Below are 15132 nucleotides of genomic sequence, written 5' to 3'. Positions count from 1 at the left end.
ACTGACTGGTACTGTGTGAGGAGAGCTGATTATCACTCAGAGAGAGTGTGAACTCACTGATCTCCCCTATGTTCTCTCCCTGTCTTGCTCATATTAGGGCTCTTCAATGCCCTTTACTCTGGTGCATGTGCTCTGAGCTCGCCCTCTGTGCTGGTGAAAGAGCACTTCAAGTGCAATAACAGCAGCAAACCTCCTCTGTGGTAACATCAGCACCTGCCTCCTGCAAGACACAACTCAAAGCATGACATTTCAGCCTGCTGTAGTCTCTGAAATAAAACATTTCATTCAAACTTAACATTTAACCCTTAAAATTAGAACCCTCATCTTTTCTGTGAGCAACCTCATATGTAGACACTGTTTATTTATAAGCTAGAGAATAGGCAGTACAGGCACAGGAAACTACGACAATGCCAGTCATCCTAAACCCCGCTCCACTTTGTTACTGTTGCAAGGTCTTGAACATTCATTTCATGTCTACATAGATGATGCAGTGCTAAAAGACCAGTCACCCTCCTCACCAGTTGATGATCCGTGTATAAGAGATGTAAATACTTTGTACCATTGTAGCCTACTTCTGTTGCAGGGTAAAGCTAGTTAGCCATATTATTATAGTGCAGTATTCCAGATGCATACTAACCATACTTAGAAAGCCTCACAGAGGTTAGATTTGGCCTATGTTGTTTTCAGTAGTAAGTCACTTTTGCAAGAGAAAAAGACAAAAGTTTGGAAAACGTAACACGATCCAACAAGTTTGTTTGATGGCTGCAGTTTAAAGTTCCCTATTCCAGATGAGCAAGGCACAAATCCGCTAACGTTACGCTCAACTGATATAGTCGCATCTTTGTTCCCATGAACCTGAACAGAAACTTTTCAAACTTCTAACCTGTAATCCCACAGAGTAATGCGGTTCGTAGTCCTTTGCTTTGTTAGAAAGGCTTGGTCACTACTCTAGCAAGTATGCCGGGCATGCTAACATTTGATAATTATACTCTTTAATGCATTCCTTACAATTTTGCTCTTCTGTTTTTGCTTCTGGCAGAGCTTAAAAAAAAGACACGATAGTCTAAAGCCTTGCTAAACTCTGATTGGACAATACCCGTTTGTGGGAGGGGTGTAGCCAACTGTCATTTGCACAGTTGCCCCCTGTGCTGGTGCAATTGCATTTAATTTCATTTGAACAAATGTATTTAAAATAAAGTTGTAAATGTGTCGGTTTACCCTCTGCTGTTACAAAAGCATGTGTTGCTAATTGCATTTAACTACCATGATCGTGGAAATCCAGGTAATTCCCCTCAGTTTATGTATATCCAATTACTGTGATGACAACACATTGCTTCGTCAGTGTTGGTGTAAATACACAGACTGAAGCAACTCACAGACTTCAAATCTGCAGCTCACGGGTACAAACTCTGGGAGCTTTAGGCCTGGGTGGAGGTGACCATGAGCGGTTACTTCCTCAATGGGTTAATGACTGTCGGAGCCGACATGTATATATCAACTGCTCGCATCAAGTTGTGTTCGGCTCTTTGTGTGTCTCTGTGAAGGTGAGTGAGTAAGCATGGAGCTTCGATCCTCCTGTTAGTGCAAATGGACAGATGGACCATCGGCGAGGCTAACACACCAGATGACTCACTCGCTGGATAACTGACTCACATTCCCAGTGACGGCCAGTGCTGTCACATGTGTTTCACTCGGCAACTGACAGACTTGATACCTGTAAGCGACTCGCGGCGGTTAGCTTCTATTGACCTGCAGCAGCTCTGAAGCATCGGCCCGTGAAAACAAACCTGTCATGTGATCCCCATGACAGCACGGACCACACAGAAGAGCTAAACATAGCGGATTTTCCGCTTTTCTGGATTTTGCAACCGGTCTGGTGACACCTAACAGAAACAGGGGTCACAGGTTTATTTATGAAAGGCTTGCACCGCCACTGCAGCAGCTGCTGATGTCATGAGCCGCTGTTGCACTGGAGGAAGTAGTTATCTGCGGATGGCTTTCATTGCTTCAAACGCCGCACCTTCCTTTTCTTTCCGTTGGCAGCGAGAGCAGCAGCAGTGTGTTTTCTCAAAGAGGCTGCATGAAAAGCTAAAACCATGAGAGAATATTAAAGTCGTCAGGATGCAGCTGGGTAGCAGCCCAACCGCCTTCAGATGCTCTCATGTTCTGTTTCACCACACATCTGACATTCTGGGAATAGCTCTCCTTGAAAATGCCTCGGCTGTTTCTTGAGGATGTCGAAAGTGGATTTCCTGCCTCTCTCTCTCTCTCTGTCTCTCTTTCTCTCTGTGCTGCAAACACCACATCCACGTGTTTCCTCCTTGTTTATTGAGCAGTGTAAGGCCACCGCAACAGAAGCGTCACGACCGCTGCTGGAGAATAATGTCAAATTAAAACAAATACAGACACAGGGTACAGAAAATCTTCCTCCAGACTAAACACAGATGTCGAGAATTGGAGCTAAGTAAATAAAGAACACGTTTAGTGCTACTGTACAACTGCAGCTAAAACTGAAACAGACATGAAACAAAATTGCTCCTGCATGCCGCAGCTGCAGCAAATGACCAGGGTAGAGATTTGTACTAGGAGAGCAGCAAAGACTTCTGGTTCTGCTTGATTTTCATGAGCACTAAATGGAATTAGTAAGTGCACGGCTGTAATTGTTTGTGGTTGCAAGAAAGCAGCTCCTAATTGGGACTGTCGGCACTGATGCAGATCTCTGCTCCCGGCTGCTGCCTGTGTAGACTGGTTCAGTGAAAACCATGCAACACAAAGACTATTGTCTGCGAGGACAGATCAGAGCCGAACGCTCGTGTTGTTACCTGAAACTGTCTCAAACAGGGGAAACAGTGCATACTTCCTCCAGGCAATCTGCTTCCTCCCTGTAAAATGTAATGTTTTACTAGTACAGTATAATCTGTTGTAAAGAGCCTTTGTTGAATAGTTTCGATGAGGTCATATTTTAATGGTTTGTATTTACTGTAAATGCACGTGTTGTACTGTAAGGACACTTTTTTTAACTGCTTACGATACATTCTACTCTTAAGTTTGGTTATTAATACATGTACAGAGCTGCTTTAAAATAGAGGCCGATCTTTTATGGTAATATTGCATTATAATTGTAAATGGCTGAAAAAGCAAAGTAATATTTTAAATTGAGAGTCTATTCCTGACCTTGAAACAGTAGATGACATAAAAACAAGCTCACCACAAGGTTTATTTAGTAACTATTCAGGAGCCTTCAAGTGTACAACACAGTCTTCCTCAGAAGATGGAGTTGCCCAGTTGTCATAAAACATTTTTTTTTGCACTTTTGTTGCCATATTGGCCTAAAAGTTGAGAGTGAAAGTCCATTCTTGACCAATTGGGAACAGAAGCTGACACAACAATCTCTCCATAAGGTACATTTACTAGCTGCACTAGCTGTATTGTATCACACATTCTTCTTCTGCAGATTGAATTCAAGTAGAGAACAGAAGGACAAGAATGGACTTTTGAATTTTAAGCCAACATGGACGAGAAGTCCAATAAGTGCCTGAGAAAATGGAAATTAAAAGTTCTATGACAACGGGCAATTCCAGTTGCAGAGGAAGTTGGTGTGATATGATCAAAAATTGCAGAAGAGCTGCTAAAAGGACCATGTGGTTAGACTGTCTAGACAACTCAAAATGTATCGTAGTGTCAACATACTATGTCTATGGAAGACGTGAAGATTCAAAAACAGATGTTATATAAAGATACTGATTGTAGTTTTATCCTTTTTGGGTCACATTAAATCTAATTAGCAAGTATTTTGGTGTCTCCAAATAATACACACACATTTGGCTACAATATTGCTGATGCCTCCTTCACACAAAACCCACAACGTTATTCAAAAGGAGTCCTCTGATGCTTAGATATACCATTAGCTAATTCCCCAAAACTGTGTCTCTTGCATCAACAGACGTGCTCAGCCAACTACACCTTCATCCCGTACATGGTGACGCCCCACAACAAGGTGTACTGCTGTGAGGGCAGCCTGATGAAGGGCCTGACGGAGCTGATGCAGCCCAGCTTTGAGATGCTGCTGGGGCCCATCTGCATGCCGCTGCTCGACCGCTTCATCCAGGTGCTCAAAGTGTCACAGGCAAACTCCCAGTAAGTATACTGAAGGGCTGACGGCGGTTGGACCGGGCCAAAGACTACACTGTCATAATTACCATCCCGCTTCAAAAATGCTATTGATGCTACCCATCATCATGACCAAAAGATGCTACATGAACAAGGATGCTAAACAATAGGAATAGCCTGTTTTTGAAGGCGGTGCTGCTCTACAAAGGCAGAGACCAGTTACTACACAAGCAGTGAAATTGAGAAACAGTTTTAAGTTTTCAAGCTATCTTGAAACGGGTGTAAAAGGTTGTAATGCCTTAATTTAATGCATGTTTAGGCAGATTACAAAGCTACACATAGACCTAAAAGAATGCATACTGCCTTTGTGTAATCTTCAGCATAAAACACAGTATCTATCTGCCAACACAATGTACATGTATCTCTGCTTTGCCAATCAATAACAAATAAATCAACAATTTAATACCCTGAAATATTTGATTTCACGGTTACTTGGTCACGCCAAATCACATAAATTCCAAAAGCCAAGAAGGTAGTTAGCATTACTGCTATTCTGCTGAGCTAGTGTTAGCAGGAGTTAAGCTAGCTGGGTTTGTTGCCCATTATGATTGAGCTACTGTCTTAAATAGCGACGTGGAATAACATACTGAATTGTGTTGGTTCACTGTGTGATGTTGGTCACTGATCAAAGTTGTAGGGTAGTTAGCTATATCTCACCTGCTTAAGCTACGTTAGCTGTCTTGTTTTCATGTTACAATTTCACATGCTGTATTTGAGGAAGTTGAACATTTCTACGCCGTAAAATTCACTTTTGACCAAATATACAGTGGTTACTGCATTTTGGCTTTGAAGGGCTGAATATGATTAGGTTATTCCCATGCGATCCTGAAAATGATAATGCACATGAATTTTCAGTAAACTGTTGAAGGAAACACTTTCGTATTTAGAGCAAAGCAATGTGATTGAGGATGAGGAAGCAAAAGATAAAAATGTAACTATTTAAAGCTATGTCTGCTAACAAGAAGTTTCCCTGAAGGAAATGTACTGTAATAGGGGCCATATGAGGTTATATGCAAACAATGTTCAACTGGTTTCATTGTATAAATGCAAGCTGAGGTGTAAATGATGCAACAAATGCAGATCGTGTTCATATTTGAGTAGCACTGTGACTGTTTCTCTTTTTGTTTTATTATACCACTCCTACTATTTTTACTTGCTGTAATTATTTTCATGTAGTGCATCCCTCAACCTTGACTTGCGTGGTTGTGATCTACTTTTTTAAACATTTTACACCACCTCAGTTGCTGGGGTAATATTTAAGGCTTTCCTGCCAACAGGCGATGGCGATGCAGCAGCCAGTTAGCTCTCGCTCGGCTCCAGGAATAGTGACTCAGGTTTTTACAGGCACAAAAGAAAAAAACATGCGCTTTGATAAAGCTTCTGTCTCCTGGAGACCAGCATGCATGAAGTTAAAACCATTGAGCAAAGCAGAGCGTTTTCAGCTCAGCAATCACAGGGTAGAATGAATTTTGTACATTGTGTGAAGGAGCATGATTGCTATTTCTAATAAACTATCGAGTATAGATTTCATTTAGTCTGCTTTATGGCACTGAGACCTGTGCTACCTTTACATTTCTTTATGGTTTGCTGATGCCATGTATTTGGCTGACATCGGCCTTTTAAAGGTCAATGTTGCCTTGGTCTAATATAATGGAGGTTTTATTTTAAGCTTATTTAATTTTAGTCAGCTCAATCACATGGAACTAATTTATTCTGGTAACAAAGTGAGTCATTATTTGGCTGATGACATATGACAGAAAAGAGTGGGGAGAGATAATAATCTGCAGCAATGATCAATATTACGTGGATCTTTGGAAAATGGTTGATACGATTTTTACCACCAATACCAAAACTCTGTTTTCAATGGTTGATTTTAAGGGATATACGTTCTAGAAACCTTTTTCTCTCCCACTCGCCACACACAAACATCGGCACGCACCTGTATTAACGGGGCTATTCAGCAGCATTCTAACATCACCATGAATTACATTTAACTAACCACAAAAACAGAAATTCATTTTTTATCATTTGTCTATGGTGAGGAAATCATAAAATATGAGAACATTTCAAAATCATTTAAAAACCTAATTTGATGAAAGCCATGTGTATTCATGAATGAAGATCCAACAAATGGCCCTTTTGAAAAGCTGCATTACATGCTGTAAACTTACATTAAAAGGGTTTCTGTTCATCATTTGCTGTGTATTCAAAAATATCACAGAGCATATGAGAAGAGAGTATCCAGTAAATAACGCTGCTTTCAGTTCATTATCTTAATTTAATTATTTCCTCCACAAAGTCCAGTGAAACTAATATCAGGACTTATCTGCAGGTTTATGAGGCCCCGCCTCGGCCGATCACAATAATGATCCATGAAGTAAAACAGAAAATACATTATATAAATTATTGTTTTAAATTACTTTACTGGAAGTGGAAATATTTAAACACATTCATGAAATAATTCCTCTGAAAAACTCATTTAAGACGAGCGGAAAGTAGCTCTTCTCACTAGAGAGCGATCTGAAATTATGTAAAGCAGGAAATTAATTCAAACACTGAACATGTCAGACTTGCCCCTCAAGGAGATATAAACTACCTAATTTGGTTAGTATGGTTTACAGAAAGGCCTAAAATTACACATTGAACTCACTTTGAATAATGGAAACTGGAGTGTTTTTTAGATGTATTTCTTAATCATGAACTCCTCTCTCCTACGTATCTTCTTGTCTCACAGCCAGTATTTCCGAGAGACGATCCTGAATGAGATCCGTAAGGCTCGGGAGCTGTACACTGGCATGGAGCTGGCTGCCGAGCTGAGCCGCATCCAACAGCGCCTGGACAACGTGGAGTGCCTTTCGGTCGACATCGTCATCAACCTGCTGCTGACATACAGGGACATCCAGGTACACCTGCTCTGTGTAGCCTCTCTAAACATCAGCATGTTGTTGTCATGTGTCAAATGAAGTCTGCTGCCTCATCATGATTTAACAATTTGGATAATTAGTGGAGACAGTTGGTAGTTGCTGCCTGTTGTTTAACTGAAGAGAATAGGCACATAGAGAGAGAATTTGATTGATTTGAAAGCAAAGCAAAGCTCCTTCTTCTTGTTCTGTGCCATAAAGCAATCCTGCCTTTGTGCTGTAGGACAATCCCTTAGTTTCCTGCCACCGTAGAGACAGCCCATTGCTCTATAGAGGATCATAGAGGCGTCTTTACATCAGAGGGTTCTTAATATAATTCAAAGTTTAAAGTTAAAACCCTACTAAAAGAATAGAGGAAAACATACAAATGCACAGGAAATGAGGACACAGTCCTTGTTAATAAGTCTCTAAATTTAATAAAGGTCCACAACTAACAATTACTTTCTCTATTGATGATTCTGGTAATTCTTTTTTTGATGAATCTGTCCAATTGTTTGGCTTCTAAAATGTCACAGATAATTGTGAAAATATAATAGTTGCTGATTGATCAATTTAAAATCTTTATCAGACTTTTGGAAGCTAACATTAACATCTCAAATGTCTAAAGACTGTGTTTACATGCAAATTGTTGCTCAATTTCAATCTGCATTAAAAAGAAATCCCTCAACCAATCAGGATGCACCGCTCATCAACAGATTGAAACCTTCCATAACCCTGATTTTGCACCCTGAGAACGCGACTCTTTAGAGAAAGACATGCAAAAACGTCCAGCCCAGCATCCCAAAAAGCTTCTAGGATAAACTATGAAGGTATATCAGACATCCATCTAACCCCTGATGCACCTCTTAAGTTCCAACAAATTGCCAACTAAGTACAGATGATCTGTGACTGCTGCTCGTGTCCCTGACCTTGGCAGAGGAAGGCACTGTACGAACCTACTGTACAAGTTAGAGAGAGGTGACTGCCTCAGCGTCAATCTGTCAACGTCATCCCTTTTTACGAGTGCCGCTTCCTCAAACGGGGGCCATCGCAGACCGCCTGTGGAGAGAGCTCCAGGCGAAGCTTTTGGTCTGCCCGTATTAAATCTGCCGCTCTTTCCGCTCTTTGGTCTCCACATTGCGATGGCACTCGCCGGCCAAGTCGTCCCACTCACCATAGGCAGCGCTCGGCCTCATGAATCATTCATTAGAACAACAAGCGTTGAGGACGTGCTGAATTATTCATCATGCTTTGGGTACAGTGACTATGTAGGCAAGTAGTAGCAGCAACAAAAATATGATGAAGGGGCCTCTCAATTATTGAAGTGCTTCTGGTGTTAAGCAGCCAGTTGAGAATCAGACAGAGTGAATGAAAAGACATCAGAAACTCTCCCTCTGGCCTCAAAGCAGCTCAATACCTTCATGGGTTGCAGCGTCTGTTTGGAGGACATTTGGTGCAGAGATACTTGGACCACCGTCCCACAATGCTTAGCAGTCAGTAGGAAATTGGACAGGAAGCTCACCAGTGTGCTCCTCACTTATCGTCCAGGATTATGAGTCCATCGTGAAGCTGGTGGAGACTCTGGAGAAGCTGCCGACCTTTGACCCCATGGCCCATCCACATGTGAAGTTCCACTACGCCTTTGCACTGAATCGGTAAGATACACCTGGTGACACTGAAGCTGCACATGGAGACACACTCTGATACACTGATGCACACATTCAGTTTGACAGCTTTTTATGTATTCATTCATTTATTTATTGGGGAGATTTTGGTTTGGGTGGAGGTGCTTTGTAGTTGTAGTGTGACTTATTGACAATAAAGCTAAAAAAAAAGAGACTTTTTGATGAGCGTACTCTGGTGACATGAACACATATAAGTGAGGGAATTCTCACTGCCGTCTTTAAGACATCTCTATGCTCTTCTGTCCATCTTCTCAGTTCTTCATAGTCATTTTTATGCTTTTGCACAGCCTAGTTACTTTGTATTTTTAGATGTTTATGTATTTATTAATGTGTTTATTACCAGAATTTCACCAGTTGTTTTTAAGCGTAAAGCCTTTGATTGCTTTGGCTTTGTGTATTATATATTGAACAGAGTTGCAAGCTGTTGCTCACAATTGTCCTTGTAGGAGTAAATTAAGTTAAATAGACTTGATTAAATTATTTGTCATAGCCGTGGAAAATGCTTTCTGGTTGGTCAGTTGAAACAGCACAGACACACCTTTAAACAAAGATCAGTCCACAGTTAGAACCTCCGTTCTATATTTGTACACAGGGTACATTAAACTGCAGGTTACCACAGAAACAAAACTTTCCAACAAATAACTCTTGCTGAAACTGACTTGACCATGAGTTCAACTACTACTTTGCTGCATTTAGAATTTTTGACGGTGTACACTGACATCAGGACGGTTGACATAAGTTTTCGGGACGGCGGTGAAAAAAGTTGGTCTGGACCCGCGCTATAAATAATAGTTCTTCGAAAGAAAATCGTCATGCATAATAATCGAAATCGTGAGGTCAGACTTCGAAAAAAAGTAGGAATCGGCCAAGAAAATTGCATTCAGTGATTCTCTGATTGTGGATTATGATTGGAAAACAATCCATCTTGTAGTCCCATTTGTATGTAGTCCTAACACAACGACAATGATACACTATGAGATGTCAGAAAAGTTCTTCTTCATCATCTCCGCCTGTTCCTATTATTTCCAAGTATCAAGATGGTCTATTATTGCTTACATATACAATTATCAACCAACCAGTTTATCTTGGGTTTATATGTTTGTTTTTGAGAGGGTTTCATAAGTAGCCGTGGTGGGAGAATTTTCCTCAAAGCTCCAGTTAAATATTGAAAAAAGTTACAAGCAGCAACAAATGCAGTGATATTATTAGTAGCATGTGTGCTGCTACTTTGCTCAGGAAAAAGACAGATGTACGACACAGGGAGGTTTTGACTGCCTGTTTCTCACCAGCTGCCTTTCTTGTAAACTTCCTGTGGTTTTCGTGGGGCGACGGCCTCAAACAGCAATAACGCATGCTGTTCTTTAATTTGGCAGCAATTGGAAAATGCTTCTGCAGGGCGCCAAGATGCCAAGATGTGTTTTCGCTGTTACCGTCTGGCATATTACCAGGATGTGATACTGTGTTTACGAGCTCCAGGCAGCAACAGTGAGACATTTTGTCAGACAGATTCATGTGATAAGGTTTAATGACAGAAGACGCTCCCTCAGTTTAGTTGAGAGCAGGACGCCATGAGGAGAGACAAACAGCTGTGGGAGGTCTCTACCGTGTCAGCTTACCTATTCATTACAGTACGATTAGTCACTGTAACTACAATAGCGCTAGTATGGAAAAATATATTGAAATGTTGTAAGCGCTGTCCTATCTTTTCTCTGCCTCTGACCCACTTAGATGATTATTATAACCTCTGTTGTCATAGTAAAAAACGTGTGCCATTATTGTCCATGTTGCCCTCTCCTAGTGGACAGTTTAGTGTTCCCCAATAGAAGCTGCCTTTTCCATCTTAAAAAGTGTGTAATTTTCTACATTTAACCGGTGAAATAATGATATTGAGGATTTTAATTTTATCTTTATTTTACCAGATAAGTCAATTGAGAAATTGCCAAAAAGGCAGCAACAGGAGGCAAGTCGTACAAACGAATAAAACATGGAAACATCTCAATCATACAAAAATAAAAAAATCATAATATGTACAATATATAAAAAAACAAACTCAGAAACAGTTGCAGTGATCACAGACTATTGTTTATAATGAGTTATTGAAGGAGGGTAACGGAATGAGGGTGTGGAGTTTCAGCTTCTTTTGCAACTCGTTCCAGTCGCTTGGAGCAGCAAACTGGAATGACAAACGGCCGAAGGCGGTGCAGACTTATGGAATGACTACGTTGATGAAGTTGCGGTTACTGTTGAAGATGATGAGTAGAGAGCGGCGACATGTGGGGGTTCTACCAGTGATAGTTTGGATTAATCTGCGTGTATGGAGTGACGGACAGTTGACTAGAGAATACAGGCTGCAGTGATGAGTGTTGAAAGGAGCACCGGTGACAGAATGGTAGATGACATCCAGTTTATTGAGAAGATTCTTTTGGAGGCGGACCTGTAGATTACGTCACCATAGTCTTAAGGATTGAATGCAAAATGACTGATATGTCACAGCAGTCTTCAAAAAGCCGCTCCTGTCATAAGTTAATGGTACGTTGTAAGAGACTGCACAATAGAGTGATCGGATGTAAAAATCGTTCTCTTTTGAGTTCCGAACCAGAATAAATGTTCCGCTTCAAGTGGACTTTTATAAATCATCAGTTCCCTGTTCCGACCCAGCAGCGTGAAGCCCTCACCGAGCCCTGAGATTATCAATAGTGCGCCTTAACAAACGCGTGATGAGTGGTCTTAAGCTGGTGCTCTGCCTCTACTTGAATCTCTCAGGTTGGTGTGTGTGTGTGTGTGTGTGTGTGTGTGTGTGTGTGTGTGTGTGTGTGTGTGTGTGTGTGTGTGTGTGTGTGTGTGTGTGTGTGTGTGTGTGTGTGTGCGTGTGCGTGCATATGGACTAATTGGCTTCGGCCTCTTGTCTGCAGCAGGGCGGCCCCGGGCGTGTGAGCGCTGCCGGGCTCCTGACAGGAGCGATGGAAGAATCTGCTCCATCCAAATACCAGTCGGCACTCTGGAGAGAAGAAAGAGAGGAATAGCTCGATGCATTAGGACAGAGCGGGGGTCTCGTCTCCCTGAGCGCTCTTCCCTCTGGAAGGTCTCCATGGCAATAGCTGTCAGCTCATATGTTTTATTTAACTTTCACGCTCTGGAGAGGAGCCACGTTTTGTTTGCATCACACGTTGTGCCTGTGTGTGTGAGACTTCGTCCTCGCAACGCCACCCATTTCTTTCTGAAGTCTGTGTTTTGACACGTTCATTAACTCGAGAACAAAGCCTTGTCGAAATTTCATCCCTCGAGAACCAAAAAATTGCCCTCACGGAATAGAGATTGTGAAGCACTTTGCTGCTTAAATTAACATAATAATGAGGATATTCCTGAAGATATAAGGGACCTGAGTTGACATAAATACCTTACATGTTCTATAATAAAACAAGTATGAAGACAAGAATGTACAAATGTGATAATCATCTTAAGTAATGGTCTCCTTATCCTAACCGATTAATATATCATGGCCATCAAGGATCGCTGCATGGCGGCGATTAACGAGGGCACATTTTTGCAGCTCTTGTTGGATTCTTGACTTCATCTCATTGCTGTGGTGCCTCTGCGCTGCAACACAGAGTTCCCCTGTGATTTAACTAGCAGGTCCAGTCATGTGACATGTTCTGTTGATTACACTCTAGTTAGTTTAGTTGTCGTTTTCAGGGTAATATTCCAGGCTTGAGTTTTGACTCAGACACGGACTCCACTGACATTGTGGTCCACTGCAGGAAAGCCTCTCAACCTCAGCCTCAAGTCACTTATGTGAACACCTGTTTTGCTCAGATCAATGATCGTCTCGGCCTCATGGTTTCCTGGTTCTTGGAGTTCTGACAAGTGCTTGGACCAGGTTATAGCTGTGTCCAGATTTAGTTGTGTTTTAGTTTTATTCGTAGACTACTAATCCATTGTGACTCCCCGATATATCCATTGCGATATTCCCTGTCTCGTGTTTGCTCCCTTCTAAATTTCTTTCATTCGTTACAGTCCAGTTAAAATTGTCTGGACGGTACGGTGTGCTGTTTATGTAGTTAGAAGTCATTGATTGGACCCTCGTTGATATAAATGAGGAACATTATAAATGCCTCAGAGTCTAACGCAGTACGAGTCAACGGGCACCAAGACCAAAAGAAACAGCCTCCGAAAGGACCATAAGGTTGAATCGACACCTTTTTTGAAACCGTTTCAACAAAACTGAACATTATAGCCTTCATTCAGGTGAGATGTGTGCATCTTGTAATTCACTTAGTTAGGTGGACCTCATAAACTGACAGCTGGGGTTATAATTAAAGACATGCGTGAGTCAGCCCATTTTATTTATTAAAAATGGCGAGAGAAAAAATAAATACATTGTGAGTCAATCAAATTTGATAATAACAATTAATTTGATGTATTGGTTTTGTTTATTGTCCAACCCTGTTGCTCATGCTAGACTCCCGGCTCTGTTCTGTTTTTTTCTAATACTGCAGAAGCATTAATCACATCTTTCCTGCACACCGAGGGATCAGAACAGGAAATATAAAAGCTTTCATGGGAACAAAACATTCATGTATTTCAATTAATGAACACCTCAAGAGCTTGCAGTTCATTTCCTTTATTTTTAGATGGGTTTTTCATTGTAGAGCCTCCATTATTTCAGGTTAGTTATAACAGAACCATCCACTCCTGAATGATCCACTGGAGGCTCACAGTACTAAATACAAGTGGAGCTTCTGTTCGTGAACCCAGTAACCTCTGTAATTTAAGTCAGGCTCTGAATGGCCGCCTCTGTGCACTTCCCTACAACAATAGATGTGCAACTGTTCTCTAGCTACAAACACACACATACAAACAGACATAATTATGTGCTCAACACGTACTCCACGCACACACGTACGCCCTGCTGCTGTTGCTAATTTTGATTGATTTGATTGTTCAAAGGGTCTTGTGCACTATATACACTGCATACACGTAATTACATTATACAAATTGTATTCTTTATGCCATCATGCAGCATTTTAATGCTTTAGCTCTGTGATTTTGTACGTTTTATATTTTATTTTCTTCAAAAAGAAACGTGTGATGAACACATGGAAGTGTGTTTACGGGTCTTGTGGAGTGATATTGCCTATGTGGACATTTGTATAAAGCCTGTTGTGGCTTTACGGAATCTGATGTTTGATTCTAGTGTCGGTCCGGGCTGAAGACTACAAGTTAGAAAATGAAACAACTCTCTGGGGGTGTGGACTGAGAAAGAAGTGAGTTTACTCATCTCTCCTTGAAGCTAGCGGCTTGAGGCTACATTAGCCCCCTAAACCTCCTGTAGGCAGTTGCATTGTGGGTAATGTAGGAGCCGGGTTTTGACAAGGAAGAACAATGTGCGGAATAAAAAGACAACATCTCTGGTTCTGTGGCATCGATTTGAAACCTTTTTTTAACTGTCCATCGTGAGTCCAACAATGTTATAGGAGTGAAATGCTGAATCAGAGGAGTACTCTTTTAAGGTATCCGGTCCCCGTATTCTGGTGTCGGAAAGAAGAATTCTTCAATGCATAAGACTAAATCTAAATTTGGATCATGAGCAAATTATGCCAAACAGGGATGTACTAGTATGTTAAGTGCTTGGGAGTAGTATTGGTTTACGGTTGTCTTTTATACTTCCTATTGTTGTTAAATGGGGGAAGGCGTCGCCACCTGTTACTCCCTTCATGATTTGTGGAAAGTGCTAAAAATAGAAAGCAATGGAAAGTGTTTAAACCAGCCCTTTGAAATGTAATTGATGATCTTTAGAAAATTAGCCTATTGTCATATTTATACAACTAATGTCACCTTTTAAAAAGTAATCCACCATATTCCAGTAAACCCAAGTCGTTTGCTTCATTGCTACACACTCCGTTTACATCCTCCCTGACTTTGCATGCTGTGTGTTTGTGTTTGTAGGAGGAACCTGCCGGGCGACAGACAGAAGGCTCTGGACATAATGCTGCCGCTGGTGGAGGGCGAGGAGCAGGTAGCCTCGGACATCTACTGCCTGGTGGGACGGATCTACAAGGACATGTTCCTGGAGTCCCACTTCACTGACACACCGAGCAGAGACAGCGGCACAAACTGGTGAGAGAGGATGTCAGGTGGCTCCTCCAGACACTGAGTCACATATATTATGTTGCTAGCAGAATTGTTTCTGAAGTGCAAGACGCATGATAGATGTCTTTAAGGTGACTCACTGGATCGTCGAACCACAGGATTGAGAGTTCACTGTGAATGGTGTTGTGAATAACAGACCATGATAGCTGTTATCATGAAGGTAAAACCCTTTGTCAAGTCAGGAGAGACACCAAGATGGAAAAACCAAGAGCATTTAAGAGTTACGC

General features: G+C 41.4%; 1 protein-coding gene across 1 annotated transcript in view; it reads left to right on the top strand.

Annotated features, from left to right (window-relative positions):
- Positions 1–15132, top strand: part of map3k5 (mitogen-activated protein kinase kinase kinase 5) — a 65122-nt gene that overhangs the window by 20709 nt on the left and 29281 nt on the right. The window contains exons 4-7 of the mRNA XM_079180964.1: positions 3944–4137; positions 6905–7073; positions 8619–8725; positions 14702–14872. Of these exons, the coding sequence (XP_079037090.1) occupies positions 3944–4137; positions 6905–7073; positions 8619–8725; positions 14702–14872 (641 nt within the window). The remainder of the gene's footprint in view (positions 1–3943; positions 4138–6904; positions 7074–8618; positions 8726–14701; positions 14873–15132) is intronic.

The sequence above is a fragment of the Pholis gunnellus genome (genome assembly GCF_910591455.1).
Source record: "Pholis gunnellus genome assembly, chromosome: 19".
Taxonomy (NCBI): Eukaryota; Metazoa; Chordata; class Actinopteri; order Perciformes; family Pholidae; genus Pholis; species Pholis gunnellus.
This window is presented reverse-complemented; position numbering and strand designations above follow the sequence as displayed.